Below are 16,392 nucleotides of genomic sequence, written 5' to 3'. Positions count from 1 at the left end.
CAACAGGTTCAGGCTGCTGTGCAAGCCGCATTGCCACTTGGGCCATATGATCCAGCTGACCCGATGGTGCTTGAAGTGTCTGTGGCAGATAGAGATGCTGTTTGGAGTCACTGGCAGGCCCCTATTGGTGAGTCCCAGCCTAGGCCCTTACGATTTTGGAGCTAATCCCTGCCATTCTCTGCAGGTAACTACTCTCCTTCTGAGAAACAACTTTTGGCTTGTTACCGGGCCTTAGCAGAGGCTGAACGCTTAACTGTGGGACACCAAGTCACCAGGCAGCCTGAGCTGCCCATCATGAACTGGGTGTTGTCTGACCCCCCGAGTCATAAAGCTGGAAGTGCACAGCAGTACTCCATCATTAAATGAAGTGGTATATACGAGACTGGGCCCGAGCAGGACTTGAAGGCACAAGTAAATTGTATGAGGAAGTGGCCCAAAAGCCCATGGTCTCCACTCCCGTCACATTACCTTCCATCTCTGCACCTACGGCCTCATGGGGAGTTCCCTATGACGAGTTGACTGAAGAAGAGAAAACTCGTGCCTGGTTTACAGATGGTTCTGCACCATAAGCAGGCACCCCTTGAAAGTGGACAGTGGCAGCACTACAGCCCTTTTCTGGGACCTAGTGACCCACTTGTGAGATTTCTGCTTCCTGTCCCCACAACCTTATGCTCTGCAGGGCGAGAGGTCTTAGTTCCAAAGGGAGGAATGCTCCCACCTGGAGACGCATCACTGATTCCACTGAACTGGAAGCTAAGAATGCCACCTGGCCTCTGGATCAACAGGCGAAGAAGGGACTTACCATGCTGGCTGGTGTGATTGATCCAGACTCTCAAGAGGAAATCAGACTGATATTACATAATGGAGGTAAAGATGAGTATGTCTGGAATGCAGGAGATCCCTTAGGGTGTCGCAGTACTACCATGTCCTGTGATTAAAGTCAATGGAAAACTACAGCAACCCAATTCCAACATGACTACTGATGGCCCAGACCCTTCAGGAATGAAGGTTCGGATCACCTCACCAGGCAAAGAACCATGACCAGTTGAGGTGTTTGGTGAGGGTAAAGGGAATACAGAATAGGTGGGGGAAGAAAGTAGTTTTAAACACCAGTTATGACCACGTGACCAGTTGCATGAACGAGGACTGTCATTGTTACGAGTATTTCTGCTTTGTATGTGTGCATCAGATATTTTTGTTTTCTTCACTTATAAAATGTAAGACGTAAACAGGGCTAGTGCATTTTTGGCTTATGTGTGTTAGTTGTATCATGTTAGGCGCAAGTATAACTTTGTAATTGTGTTTATTCAGAGATTGTGTATGGTTTGGGGAGATGTGTACAGATGCCAAGGTGACAAGGGGCGGACTGTGATGATTAAGATTGTGCGTCAACTTGGCTGGGCCATGATTCTCAGTGTTTTGCCAGTTATATAATGTTGTGATCACTTCCCTGTTGAAATCTGATCTGTGATCACCCCCATGATGGAATCTGCTGAGTGGTACCAGCGGGGGTGAGGCCTGTGGCGGCTCACCACCTCCTCGGGCTTCATCTCTCCGCCTCCGCCTACTTCCTTCCTGCTTGCCTTACAAAGGTTGTCGGCTTGTTCTGGATCCAGCAGCTGTCTCTTGTCTGACCCCTGGTTCTTGGGACTGGAGCTAGCAGCTTACCTGTCCATCTTGGGATTCATCAATCTTTACAGCCCGAGAGACAGAGTCCTGCTCCCTGGACTGCCTATCCAGTTCGCCAGCCCCTGCAGCTAACGTGACTCAGGAAAAACCTTGCAATCTTGCCTGCCAACCTTGGGAATTCCTCGACTATCACAGCCTGTGAGCAGGAGCCCTGCTCTCTGACCTGCTCATCTTGGGTTCTCCAGCTTCTGTGGCTCCATGAATTGGGAAACGTCTCTATCCTGATCCAAGGACTTAGGACGTTCCAATCCCTACAACTGCATGAGCTGTCTCCTTGATATAAATCTCTCTCTATATATTTATACGCTTTACTGGTTTTGTTTCTCTAAAGAACCTAGCCTAAAGCAACAGGTGAAAAAAATCCTCAACAGAATACCAGCAAACTGAATCCAAAGCACATTAAAAGGATTATCCACTACGATCAAGTGGAATCTATCCCAGGAATGCAAGGATGATTCAACATTAGAAAACCAGTCAATGTAATACACCACAGTAATAGAACAAACCAATGCGAAGAAGGTATTTGACAAAATTCAACACCCTTTCATGATGAAAATACTCAACAAGCTAGGAAAAGAAGGGAAATTCCTCAATCAGATAAAGGATATTTATGAAAAACCCACAGCCAACAACACACTCAGAGTCCCCGGATGGTGCAAATTGTTAACCAAAAGGCTGGTGGTTTGAACACACCCAGTGGCACCTCAGAAGAAAGCCTTGGCAGTCTGCTTCCCAAAAGTCAAAGCTTTAAAAGCGCTACGGAGCAGTTCTCCTCCGCACACACGGGGCATCAACTGGGCGACAGCTGACAACGTCAGAACCAATACAGACCGCAAGCTCTTCCCTTAGGGTCAGGAACAAGACAAGGACACCTGCTGTCATCACTGCTATTCAATATGGTACTGGAAGTTCTAGTCAGAGCAATTAGGCAAGAGAAATAAATAAAAGGTATCCAAATGGTGAAAACAGAAGTAAAAACTATCCCTTTTCACAATTTAAAAAAAATAAAAAGCCCCACTGTCAATTCTAACTCTTGTTCCTATATATAGAAAACCCCAAAAAACCCACAAGAAAGCTACTAGAGCTAGTAAGTAAATTCATCAAAACAGCAGGATACAAGGTCAACACACAAAAATCAGAGGTTTTTATGCAACAGCAGTGAGCAAACCGAAAAAGAAGTTAAAGAAACAGTTGCATTTACAATAGCATCTAGAAGAATAAAATACCTGGGAATAAATATAACCAAGGAAGTGGAAAATTTACACACTGAAAGTATAAAACATTACTGAAAGACAATAAAACCAAAGACCCACTGCCATCATGTCGATTCTGACTCACAGCAATCCCATAGGGCTTCCAAGGCTGTAAATCTCCACGAAGCAGACTGCCACATCTTTCTCCCATCGAGATGCTGGTGGTTTTGAACTGCCGACCTTCTGGTTAGCAGCTGAGTTCTTAACTACTGCACCACTAGGGTCATGGATAAAACCAAAACCAAACCCAGTCCTATCAAGTCGATTCTGACTCATAACAACCCTATAGGACAGAGTAGTGCTGCCCATAGAGTTTCCGAGGAGCGCCTGGCGGATTCGAACTGCTGACCCTTTGGTTAGCAGCCGTAGCACTTAACCACTACACCGCCAGGGTTTCGGGTTATGGATAGGAACCCTTCATATTGTTAAGATGTTAATACTATCTAAAGCAATCTATAGCTCAATGCAAATTCCAATCAAAATTCCAAAGGCCTTCTTTGCAGAAATGAAAAAGGCAATCCTCAAATTTATATGGAAATGTGAGAGGCCCCAAATAGCCAAAGCAACCGTGAAAAAAAAAGAACATGATAATAGAAGGACTCACATTTTCCAATCTCAAAACATATTACAAAGCTACAGTAATCAAAACAGCCTGGTACTGGCATACTGACAGACATACAGACCGGTGGAATAGAACTTAGAGTCCAGAAATAAACATGTACATCTATGGTCAACTGATTTTCAACCAGGGTGTTCAGTCCATCCATTGAGGAAAGAGTGTTGGAAAAATTTGGAAACGGGCAGTGGTTAATGGTTGAACATGATGAACATAATGTCACTGAATTGTACATATAAAATGTTAAAATACCAAATATTATGTTACATATAGTTACCAAAAAAAAAAAGAAAAGCCTCTAGGTTCCTGGTAGCACAGCTGGCCTTGCAACACCCCAGGAGCAACCCCCTTGCAAGGACAGCTCAGTGAGGGGAGCCTTGGCCTCACTTTCCTCAGGACCCCTCCCAGCACCCCCCCAACTCCAAGTCACCAACATTTGAGGAGTAAAACAACACACAAGCCAGGGGGAGAGAAGTGACTTGGGGCCTGCATGCTGGTTCTCAGCCAGCTGTTCCAGCCACAAGCTTCCTCGTGGGTGAGATGGGCCACCTGCTCCCACCCTGGCTGCCTCTGTGCAGGGGATAGGAGGGGTGAGGGGTGAGCTCAGGGCTGCTTGGGGGGCTCCTTGCATCACCACCGGTATGTTGAGGGGAAGCCCCCTGCCTCAGAGGCAACATGGCTCACACACAGCTCAATCCAGGGCAATGAGCTTCTGGGCCTAGAGCCCTCACTTCCCAGCCTGATAGGGAAGAAGCTCCTGGGCACCAGGCAAGGCCCCATTTGACCCCATTAGCCTTGGGACGGCAGGTCCCACTCTGCACCCTTGAAACACCTGCCAGCAGGACCCAAAACCAAAACATCAGCTTTGTAAGAAAGATGAGGAAGAAAGGCCAGGCGATCTACTGAAATTATCAGCCAATGAAAACCCTATAAGAGCATGGGGTCACCACGAGTTGGGGACCAACCTGATGGCAGCAAACAGCTACTCACTGACCTCTGGAGGCCAGCCTATCCTGCCCCCAACACCCCCAAGGCCTGAGAGCCATTCCCCACCTTCCTATTAGTGGGGACACACTGTCCTCTGCTGTCCAACGTTGGCCAGAAATCCAGCAGTCTTCCCGACCCTTCTCGAACGCATCACACCCACTCCACCAGCAAATCCTCCTGGCTCTGCCTTCAAATCGGCTCCCAATTCTATTTGGATGAAAAAGTTCTGGAAGTAAATGGTGACGGTTCCATAATACTGTGAATATAATTAATGCCACTGTATTACATACTTAAAAATGGCTAAAGTGGAAAATTTTATATTATGTATATTTTGCCACAACAAAAGAAGCACACACAAAAAGTCAGAGCCGCTGGAATTCTACCATTTATTTGAAATAACCAGAGAACATCGTAACTTGAGTTTCCATTGGCTGTACAGCACACAGTGGTGACACTGTGAACAGAGGCCCAGAGTCCCCGGCAGGGCGGTGGCCCTAAAGACACGCTCTCCTATGGGGTGGGAGCGGGGTTGGGGGAGACGTGCCGTGCTCCTTGCTGCCCTTCCCTGATGTTTACTGGAACGTAAACGTACAGGATAAGGCCCTGCTGCCGGTGCCGGGGGCCTGACCCAAGGTGGACACTTGGGTGGTCTCAGGTGGGTGCTTTGTATTTAACTTCAGCACTAGCCCGACCAATCCGTTTACTGCTGGAACTTTGCTCACTGACATTTCAGAACCACTCCATGACGAAGGTCCCCAAGTAAGTAAGCGACAGGATTGTTAGGAAGACATTTGTTCATTAAAAGGTCCCACAGCCTCAGAGCACAGCTTCAGCCGTGGCCCCTTCACAACACCCACAGCTGTGCTCACACTTCTGGCGCCGGCTCTGCTGCCAGGCTGGGCATCTTGGCGGCGGCGGGCAGCCACAGAGGTATCCTAGGAGCAAGTGGCACCAGTTCCCGAGGTTCCAGGACGGGGTGAGCCCACCCAATTGGCGTGGCGCTGAATGTCCTGTACAGTTTTGTTTAAAAAAGTTACAATACAGTAGAGTTCAAGTCCAGGAGCAGAGCAGAGGATCACTGAGTACGAAGGTTGGCAGCCCCACCCGTGGCACTCCTGAGCAGACCACCTCTGCCCTGTGAGATTCTGTCACCCTGGGCAGCAGCCAGCTAGGCGGGGATCATTAGGGGCCGGCTGTCTAACAGGTGACAGGATGAGGTGTCACGAACTCCAACGAGCACCCAGGCCTTCATCTGTCAAAACGTACGTGTGCCTGCAAGGTGAAGAGCCTGGGAGCCGGGCCTTCTCCAAGACAAAACGCTTCTCAGAGCGCACCCCACACCATCCCTGCCCAGCCCCACAACCCGCTGCTGCCCAAGGCGGCAGCCAGCCAGAGGCAGGGAACGTTGGCTAAGCGGATCCTGGCTGGCAGCGGCAGGACCGTCCTCCCGCCTGTAACCAAACAATGAGCGTGAACAAGCCCTTCCTCCCTGAAAGCAGAACCACTCTGCTCTGGGGTCTGGCAGGCACAGCCCGCCAAGGTATACCCAACCCTGGAGGAAGGGGCGCCTGGCGGCCCCTCCCGGCCCAATCCTGGCACCAGGTGGCGCTAAGGCACAGCACGGGCACCGCAGGGGGACTGTGCACCACTTACAAGAAAGGACATTGCACCCACTTCATCCGCTGCTCAGCCTGCTCAGGATAAGATGTGCATTTTTTATAGTTTCCCTGAATAATCTCACGAGTGTCAAAAAGGTTTCTAGCCAATACAAAAGAGTGAAAGTACACAAAGAGTAAAACACCAGGGGCCCACATCGGGCAGAAACACGCCAGGCTGGCACGGAGCTGAGGCAGCACCAGGCCCGGCTGCTGGGCGAGAACCGCTCCCAGCTCCTCTACCAGCCCGCTCCAGGCGCGGTGGCTGGCCCGGCGCAGACTCCACGGTGGCTCTCGGGCCTCTCACAAGCAGCCGGGGTCAGGGCGGACAGGAGATTGGGAGGGTGACCCCCAGGTTCACAGACAGCACGACCGCCCGCTGGGGCTGGGGGGCACCTTCCAGCTGGCCCTGCCAGGGCCCACAGGACAGCCTTTCAGAATAAACCTGATGAAGGAGCCAAATGAACGACAATTCGTGAGCTGCGACGGGAGGACCAGGTTCTAAACGGGACGGGGCGGAAGGGTTTTTTAGCTCCCAAGTTCACTGACACGAAAATATCTGGGAAGCACACTGAGGCTGCACCCTGCCCCCATGCAGGGTGCCAGTCTGCAGGCGGCCCCCACAGCTCAACTCTAACACCATAGGCCACGGTGGCCAGGATCCGCAGCCCAGCGACGTGCCCTCTCATGCGTGCAAAGGCCTGCAGACGCCACCGGCAGGCGAGTCTCAGGAGAGACGGGTCACTCACTGGAGGATGAAGCCCGGCTGGTGCGGGGGCAGCCGGGGCGGGGGCCGTTGAGGGAGGGCAGGCGGGTACGGCGACACGAACTGTGCGGAGAAGCCCTGCTGGTGGGGAAAGCCGGCAGATGAGAGGCCCACTCGGGGGGGCAGTGGAGGGCACTGCAATCCAGCGTACGGAAGGGCCTGTCCCAAGCCCGTGGCGGCTGCGAACGGTGTGGCTAAGCATCCTGTTGGCACCGGGGGTGGCGGAGGGGGGACGCGCCGTGGCACAACAGCGAGCGGCCCGCTGGCCTCGGGGGCGGGGTAGGACAGGGGGGTGGCAAGCGCAGGCTCGGGCACCCTGGGTGGCAGCGGGGCCGGGGCCTGTGGGAGTTTCTGCCCCTTCAGCACCATCTCCTGGAGTTTCTCAATTTTAACTCTCCGCATGTGGGCCAGCTTCCGCTTACTCTGATAGACGTCAATGAAGGAGTCTAGAGAAAGCTCTCCATCAAGGAACTTCTCCGCCATGTTCTGAAAGACGCAGTGACACTGGGTTATGGGGACATGTCAGCCATCAGGAAGAGAGCTCCCTACACCACTCAGGGTGCCAAGAACAGCCACATGAGGAGGGGCAACATCCCAGCTTCCTCCCGACACCAGCCCCCTTGTCCTGGTGACCACCCTGAAGTGTCCTCACTGTCACCCCAGGAGGCACAGCCTGGGGCCCCACCGCCTGGCAGAGTGACTGCTCCAGCGGTAGGCAGGGATCCACCTGAGCCCAAAAGCTGGCGAGAGGTAGGCAGGGCACCTCCTGTCTGCCCCTCCACCACAAGCAAGGACAGGCAGGGGTCCTGAAGATGAAGGGGCTCTCGCGGCACCAAGAGCGTCACACCGCACCCAGTCTCTGCCCTCCCTCATCGGGCCAGCTGGAGGCCAATTTTCTCTTCCTTCATACTCGGCTGCCCCTTAGCTGTAACCCTGGACAAGGACCAGCAGCCTAATCTTAGCAATAGTGCCAGCCCCAACTCCAGACACCTTTGGGCTACACTATGGAGTCCCTGGGTGGCACAAACAGTTTAGCGCACAGTCTCAGACTCATTTCCTTCCTTCCTTAGCAAGGCTCAGCCCTGCAGCACTCAGCTGGCCACTCCAGAAGGCACTGTGACCGCCCGCGGACTCAGACACACACAGAGCAGATGGAAACTAAGCCACCAGCACCCCTGGGGTCAGCTCTGACTCAGCAGCACAGTGTGAACACCTCACTGGGGACTACGCCACCTGCTGCTCCCCCAAAGCCCAGCCTAGCACTGTCCCAAGCCGGCAGGTCCAGCTCACAGGTAGCCCAGCTCTCTCTACACGCCCTGAGCCTGCAGCTCCAGCTGCGCTGGGCCCTGCCTAGACTCACACTCCTGGCAAGGACGTATGGCACTCATGTCCCCGGAAGAACTGGGCCTGCTCACTGCCCAGGGAGACCAAAGGCCCAAGAACTGGCCTTACCTCCGTGTCTTCCTCAATCTTGGCCCCTTCAGCTTGAAGAAGTGCCAGCAGGGTCTCCAAGGAAGCGTTATTCGATTGTTTATCTGTAAATGGCAAGAGACGTGAGGTGAGGGGACATCCAACCTGAGAACCACAGTGCCCCCGGCCCCACAGAATGACCAGCTCGTCCAGACCACTTCCCATTTCCCTTCCAAATGAAGGCCCATTATGCACGAGTTCTGCCTACTGACAGCTGATTTCTCAGGAAGCTGGAAGGAAAGGCCTTCCAGTCCATGAGGAGCGACCCACAAAACACACGTGCCCAGAGGGGGATGGGGTGGCACCCGCAGCACAGCACCAGGGCCCCTCACTGTGACCCGACAGCCCTGGCCCCTTCTGAGTATGTTAGAGAAACACCGAAGGACACACACCTTTACATTTCCTTTCCACTGTGCCGATTCCCTACATGTGGTACACAAATCTTAAGTGTATGACTTGAATATTTACATACGCATCAAGCCAAGTAACTACCACTCAGGTCAGGATATAGGACAGTTCCAGAAGGTTCCCTCAGGCTCACCTCCAGACCATACCCCCGCAAAGGTAACTCCTATGCTCACCTCACCCTGATTAGCTGTCTGCTCTGCGACTGGCTGCTTCCACACCATGCTAAGTGTCTGACATCACCCGTGTGCCCGCATGTGTCAGCAGCTCATTTCTTTTCAATGCTGTGTAGGATTCCATTGTATGGCTATCACAATTTACTACCCAACATTCTGCAGATGGACATTTGGTCTTTCCAAACTTTGGCTTCAGCTAACATTTTTGTACACGTCATTTGATGGGCATAAACACCCATTTCTGTAGGGCATGTACCCAGGCGTGGAACTGCCGCATCGCAGAACACGCGTGTGGTTAATTTTAGGAGGTACTGCCAAACGGCTTTTCCAGGGTGGTTTAACCAACCTGCATTCCCACCAGCGATGTAAGGAGCCCCATCATGTCCCCTACGCTTGGCATCTACTGCCAGACTGTGACTCTTGGCCCTTCTGGCTGCTGTGTTGGATCAAGTTTGTACTGAAGTCACAGAGATAATGGAAGTGGGTCACAGCAGACCTCAAACATCACTGTAAGCCTCCCTATAGGTGGTGATTTTAACCCAGCCACCCTTAATCCAAATGCCCCTTTGCAAGCTAGCAAAAGCGTTCTGGGCTCTTCACAAGGGCTGCAATTTAAAGTGTGACACAGTAAAATGTTCCAGTCAGTGATATTTTTCATCATTAACTGTGAGGACCAAACGTCACAGGATAAAACAGCGGTTGAACGTTAGCATTCAGAAAGCTGCCATTTTCTTCCATGCTGTTGGGAGAAGTCTTGAATAAAAGAAGTGGTTGTTTCTTTTCTAATTTGGTGATGCCATTCTATACATAAACTATCTCTTCACTGCAAAAGAGTCACTGTCTCAGCCTGAAATTTCCCTTAATAACACTCCTTTCCTGGAAGGGCAGGAATTTGACAGTTTACCCTTCCCTCAATTCTTTATTCTTGGAAAGACCACCCTGAGAAAGTTACCAAGTTTGGTCTTCTTTATCTGATAGGCTTCAAATAGCACCTGGAGTTCCTGGTATTTTTGGGTCAGACTTGCTTTCAGACTGTCCAGTCGTGGCTGGTACAACAGGTTCCCTTCTGCCAGGCTTCGGTTGCTGGTGAGCGTCATTTCTTTGTTAAGCTGCACACTCTGTGTCTGCAAACAACACACGAGATGAGAGCCGATAGCAGGTTAGTCCACGGCTGGTCCCAGGCGTCCCCACCCGGCCCCCACAGCCCAGCGCATCTGCTCCAGTTTCCTGGGTCTCCCGGCTGACACCACGCGAGGCAGCCTCTACCAGCCTGCCTCCAGCCCCTTGGATTTCTGGTTCGGACAATGCCGACTTCCTGTGCAGCGAGCCTTCAGGACTGGCCTCACCCCGTGACTCCGTCCGGAGCTTTTATTTCAATAGCGGCACTGTGACTTGAATTCTTTACTACTGCCATTGTTCTTGCAAAACTAAACAGCTGTGAAGATTCAGAGCTAGGCTTTTTAAAAAAACAAATTTCTGCTACTCCAGAAGTGAATGAATCACATTTATCTGAGGAGGACCAGTTGGCATGATGTGAACTCAGGCTTAAGAACCCAGGGGTTGGAGATCAAAGGAGAAAGCTGGAGGCCGTGAGAACTGATTTCACTTAAAGTGACCCCCCTTCTCTGTTCTCTCCCCAGCCACCCAGTCGGCCCAGCTCCTGGCTAGCGGTCCCTTAGAGAAGCTGACACAAAGCAGGAGGCTTACTCTGCCCAACAAGGGTTTCCCCTGGCCTTCCCAGAGATGGCAGGCTACTGGGTAAGACAGGGGCCCATCTGGCCAGACCTCGGGTACGAGCTGAGGGTTAAGAAGGACGTGTCTGACGAAGCTTAGCCACAGGACGTTAAAGAAAACAAGAGAAGCACAAACACACCCGTGCTCCGGCTTCCCTTCTCACTCCCCCTCGAGCTACTTCTTGCACCACAGCAACCTTACTTTCTGAATTTCAAATTCAATGGCACACAATTCCTCACCCCGTTTTTGTCAGTGTTTCTCTCTGCCAGGGTCTTCTGACCCCACCCCAGTCAACTCATTCTCCCCTTAATATTTTCTCCCACCCCCACCCAGTTTATTTGAGCTGCAACTTCCTTCCTCTCAGCCGGTTTTAGCAGATTCCTGACTGCTGGCCACCCCGCCCCTCTAGCCCTCCTCACTTCCTCACTTCTTGCTCTTGCACACTCCCCAGGGCACTCTGGAGGCACACAGGCGGCTTAAGTAGGAGAACAAAGAGCCAGCCCTTGGATGCATGCCTCCATCCGGGGCCCCACAGCCACCGAGCTGCAGGGCTGTACTGGGGGACTCGCAGCCTCTCTCTCCTGACACACAAACTGGGCCCAAAAAAAAAGGACCCCACAAATTAGGCTCAGCACAAAACAAAGGACTGAGGTTAAAATGAAAAGCAAACCCCCAGCTCCACAGGATAAAACAAAACAAAACCCACTGCCATCGAGTCAATTCCAACTCCTAGGGACCCTACAGGACAACAGAACTGCCCCACTGGGTTTCAAAGGCTGTCATCTTTCCGGAAGCAGATTGCCCCATCTTTCTCTCGCGGAGCGGCTGGTCAGTTGGAACTGCCAACCTTTCGGTTAGCAGCTGAGCGCTTTTACCACTGTGCCACCAGGGCTCCCCAGCTCCATACTACGAAAGCTGAAATGTCCCCACATTTCAGGCGGGAGAAATACCATCATCTCTTCCTGCTGCCGTAGTAAGTGAAGAGAACCCCGGGGCTGGAAAGACCTGGCTTAAGCTGGGTTCCTGGGACAGCAGGATGGAGCGGTAGCTGAGGAGCCCTCCTGGGGCGGGGACTCCCGGGCCATCCCCCTAAACCAGGGCAGCCCACCTCTACCTGCTTTATAGACAGGGCATGGAGACCTTCTTTCAGTTGCTAAGCCACTTAGAAGAACAAGCAAACACAAACCACCGTGCAGCCACTCTGGGACAAGTTGGCGGCTTCGGCTTCATACAAAACACAGCATGAAACCACCCCGTGACCCGGCAACAGCACTCCTGGGCTTCCATCCCGGAGAAACGAGAGCTGTGTTCACACAAACACCTGTACTGAGCACTCACAGCAGCTTCACCTGCAACAGCCCAAAACTTGAGGCGACCCAGGTGTCCCTCGACAGGTGAATGGTTAAGCGAACTGCGGCCCTGCCACACCTCCGAACCAGCAATGAAAAGGAACCACCCAAAAGAACTACAACCTGGATGAACCTCCAGAGCAGCGGTGTGCTGAGCAAAGGAAGCCACTCCCAGCAGGCCACATCCTCCAACCGGCCACATACACAACATTCTCGAAAAGACCAAATTCTAGAAATGGAGAATTGCCATCGGTGATCATTAAATTTGTTTCTCACTATCCACACCCCTCTCCCCCAGGGGAACAGAAACTCCGGAAGGCAGTATCCCGTTGTCTGTCACAGACCGAGCACCTGGCACATGCCAGCTGCTCAGCAAATATCTGTTGAATGAAAAAAAATAACAAGAAGCTGTGCTTGTCAAGCACTAAATGCCCCAAATCCCACATGCAACAGGTGGGCCCCCATACTAAGTCATCTGAGACTGTTTTCGTGGGCTCTCACACTGGACCAGAGGGTAATTCCGAAAGCAGAATTTCCTCCAAAGTCCTAAGCAAGGGCAGGTCTCCCAAGGTAACCTTGAAAAAGGCACCAGCGCTTATTTACACTACACACAGGCACGCCAGCATGTTGTTAAGTACTGTTGCTCAGCAGGGCTTCTCAACTCCAGCTGTTCATCAGAACTCAGTTCCAGTGGCTTAAAATCAACTACTAGCCTTAAGGCTGGCAGTTCAAACCCACCCAGTGGCCTCACAAAAGAATAGCGTGGCGAACTACTTCCATAAAGACTAAAAAAAAAAAAAAACTCATTGCCGTTGAGTCCATTTTGACTTATACTGACCCTATAGGACAGAACAGAACTACCCCACAAGGTTTCCAAGGCTGTAGTCTTTATAGAAGCAAGCTGCCACATCTTTCTTCCATGGGGTGGCTGGGGGGTTCAAATCACCAGCCTTTCAGTTAGCAGCTGAGCACTTACCCGCTGTGCCACCACAGCCCCCTTCCATAAAGACAATAGCCGAGAAAGCCCTATAGAGCAGTTCTACTCTGTAACACATGGGGTCGCCATAAGTCAGAATTGACTCAGTGGCAACAGGTTTGGTTTTGGGGTTTGCGGTGGGGGGCATGGGGGAGAGGAAGAGAAACTTTTAAAAAATCCCAATGCCCAGGCCAACCCCAAAACAACCAGAATCTCTAGGCATTGGGGCTCTGGCACAGGTATTGTTTTCAAATGCCCCAGGTGACTCCAAAGTACAGGTAGGGCTGGAAGCCAGTGCTTTTTATAACCGTAAAAAGGAATCCTATAAATCTTATTTTCGTAGGGCATAATGAGCATCAAAACCACCTTACATATTACAAAGTCCAAGGAGAGAGGAACGAAGAAGCCATGGACTATAATCAAAAGGCCACTAGTGTGTACAGGCAAAGCCTGAGTCACAAGGTAGCAACAGAGTCCAAATAAAGCCCTCACTGATGGCTGCTCCTGGGCTGTCATTTTTACATCCTCTGGGTATTAGGATGGTGTCACATAAACATCGGCTGTGCCCACTCAGAGCACATCCACAGCACGCTCCGGGGGGCCTGGAGGACCCGCCAACTGGATGGGATCTGGGTGCTGACGGTGGGAGGTTCGTGAAGCTCTTCCTACAGCCACATCAGCCCAGAGCACAGCTTTGATGCTGCCCTGAGCCAGCTGCTGCTGAGACAGCTCTGCCTCATGGTGACCCCGTATGGGTCAGCGTTGAACCGTGCTCCACAGGGTTTTCAACGGCTGAGTTTTAGGAAAATCGTCAGATCCTCTTCCAAGGTGCCTCTGCGTGTACTCAAACCTCCAACTTTTCGGTTTGTAGCTGAGCATGTTAACCACCTGCGCCACCCAGGGGGGCTCCCTGATGCAGCACTAGATGTAAAAAAGACTCTCAGATCCTCAAGATTCCTTTCCTTCGAGAAAAGAACCCCACCTTGCGACGTCTGAGAAAACAGGAAGGAAACACCATTTGCTCAGAACCACCTGCCAGGCCCCACCGTGGCAGCGGGGCACCACGCGGCAAGGTCAGGCAACCTCTCTCAGTGGCACACAGCCAGCGCTCGGCTCTCAGATCGACTGGAACCCGACGTCTGTAACCACATCTGACGGTGAGTCTGAGAACACAGCCAGAGGCCCACCACATTTTACAAACGATTAGACTGCTCACGTCCTCGGCTTCGCGGCAGGGAGTGGAGAGACAGCCGGAACGGAAAACCGCGTCTCCAGCTTCTTCGTATGTTACGTGGTCTTTGTCCTTAACCGTGGGGAGACTATCGTTTCAACCATCAGGAAATCATCTCTCTGTGGTGAAGAAGCACTCTTCTAAATTTCAGCAATACCGTCAGTTTCACTTCAGCCTCTCTTTCTCATCGGAACCTAAGAAAAACAAGGCCCCCAACAGCCGCGTTTACAGCACGTACGACGTTCTCTCTGCCTGCTGAGCCACAGCAGAGAAAGGTTCCAGGGAGGACGCTGGCCTGAAGATACCAACAGCAACGTCTGAATGGTGTGATAATCTTACTTTCCTCTTTCTACTAGATTCATTATGACAAGCGTGTACACCTTTACAGAAAAAAATAAAGCCATTATTTTTTTATTTCGTGTGTGTGTGATTTAGGTGGAAGTTTACATGGCAAATTAGTTTCTCACTGAACAATTAAGACACACATTGTTTTGTGACATTGGGTGCCAACCACGTGATGTGTCAACACTCTCCCCTTCTCCACCCCGGGTTCCCTGTTGCCATTCGTCCAGTTTTCCTGTCCCCTCCTGCCTGCTCGTCTTTGCTTCTGGGCTGGTGGGCCCGTTTGTCTTGTGTACGTGACTGAACTATGAAGCACGTCCCTCACATATGTTACTGTTGGCCTTATTGACCTGTCTGATCATTGGCTGAAGGGTGAACCTCAGCAGTGACTTCCGTACTGATTTAAAAGGGTGTCTGAGATCATAATCTCAGGGTTTCTCCAGTCCATCAGACCAGCGAGCCTGGTCTTTGTGTGTGTGTGTGTGAATTTGAATTTTGTTCCCCATTTTCTTCTGCTCTGTCTGACCCTCTACCGTGATCCCTGCCACAACAGTTGGTGCTGGTAACCAGGCACCATCTAGTTGTTCCGGGAAAGCCATTATTTTTAGTTTTAACAACTATTAGTAGAACCAGAAGGGTAAGGGTCCTAGGGAAGTAAAGTGTCCTTGCTTATAACAAGAAAAAAGGTATCTTACACAGCATCCTTACCCTGGAGCTGGCACCCTGAATCCGAACTTCCAGCCTCCTAAACTGTGAGAGAGTAAATTTGTTTGTTAAAGCCACCCACTTCAGGTATTTCTGTTACAGCAGCACTAGATAACTAAGACAGGGTCCTAGGGAAGAAAACGGATACAAGCTCTGCTCTGGATGACATGTGGATGCGGTGAGCAGAGGGGAGGTGTAGGGATGGGAAGGTGGCCAGCAGCGCCGTGGGCCAGCGTGGGTCAAGGGCTCAGGTTTCCAGTGGAGGCATCCCAAACCAGATACTTCTCAATGTGAGGTTCTGATCTGAGCTGGCCAGTGACTGGCTCCTCCATCTGTAATTACAATCGTGCTTTCCTAAACACTTGGGCAGAAAAATGTGTCAACACTTTCAAGCTGAGGCTTAACTTTTATGGAAAAATACTCATAGAGGTTCCTTGCTCCCTCGTTACACTATAACGTAACCCTTATCATAACAAAGTAAATGACATTACTGAATTATGTTGGTGAATTTAAACAAATGAATGGAAATTCTTAATATATTGGAAATCTTCAAGTACTCAAAATCCAATCTATCCTCAGAATCTGGGCTGAGTTACTGAAGATAAAAACACAGATCCGCCAGTGAGCACCACCCTCAGAAAGCCTGGCATCTATACACAACAATCACATTTGTGTTTTTTATTTGACGAGCAATTTGTTAAGAAAATAAGCAGTAGGTCAAAGGCTACAGATAAAATGGTTTTATTCCCCATGACTTTGCTCAAGCTGGTTCCTCTTCTGGAAATACCCTCCTTCCCCGAAAACTTAGCTTTATAACCCCACCCTAACCAGGCCCAATACAACCGCTAAGAGCCTTTTCTGAATGGACCAGACAGCCCGCGCCTGGCTGAAATCCTCAGAGCTCTCTGGGCAGCCCACACCTGGCTGAAATCCTCAAAGCTCTCTGAGCCACTCCCTTGTGGAGCTGTGACCCACACAGTTCACCTGTGTAAAGTGTCGAATCAGTGGTTTTCAGTCTATGCACTGCGCACACCACTG

The 16,392-nt window shown here is 51.2% G+C and overlaps 1 protein-coding gene across 4 annotated transcripts in view; it reads right to left on the bottom strand.

Moving 5' to 3' along the window:
• Nucleotides 1–4,917: 4,917 nt before the first annotated feature.
• Nucleotides 4,918–16,392, bottom strand: part of VPS37B (VPS37B subunit of ESCRT-I) — a 33,046-nt gene continuing 21,571 nt past the window's right edge. Inside the window, exons 1-4 of one of the 4 annotated variants that reach the window (XM_064272131.1) lie at nt 12,090–13,432; nt 9,970–10,141; nt 8,419–8,501; nt 4,918–7,470 (exon numbers count right to left, since the gene is read on the bottom strand). In XM_064272131.1, coding sequence (XP_064128201.1) covers nt 6,946–7,470; nt 8,419–8,501; nt 9,970–10,141; nt 12,090–12,311 — 1,002 coding nt within the window. In that variant the 5' untranslated portion in view covers nt 12,312–13,432 and the 3' untranslated portion in view covers nt 4,918–6,945. Of the gene's footprint in view, nt 7,471–8,418; nt 8,502–9,969; nt 10,142–12,089; nt 13,433–16,392 lie in introns of those variants that run through there. The other 3 variants (XM_064272132.1, XM_064272133.1, XM_064272134.1) reach the window with 3 other exon arrangements.

The sequence above is a fragment of the Loxodonta africana genome, chromosome 19, assembly GCF_030014295.1.
Source record: "Loxodonta africana isolate mLoxAfr1 chromosome 19, mLoxAfr1.hap2, whole genome shotgun sequence".
In the NCBI taxonomy this organism is placed as follows: Eukaryota; Metazoa; Chordata; class Mammalia; order Proboscidea; family Elephantidae; genus Loxodonta; species Loxodonta africana.
Note: the sequence above shows the minus strand (reverse complement) of the source record. Positions and strands in the feature narration are given on the sequence as shown.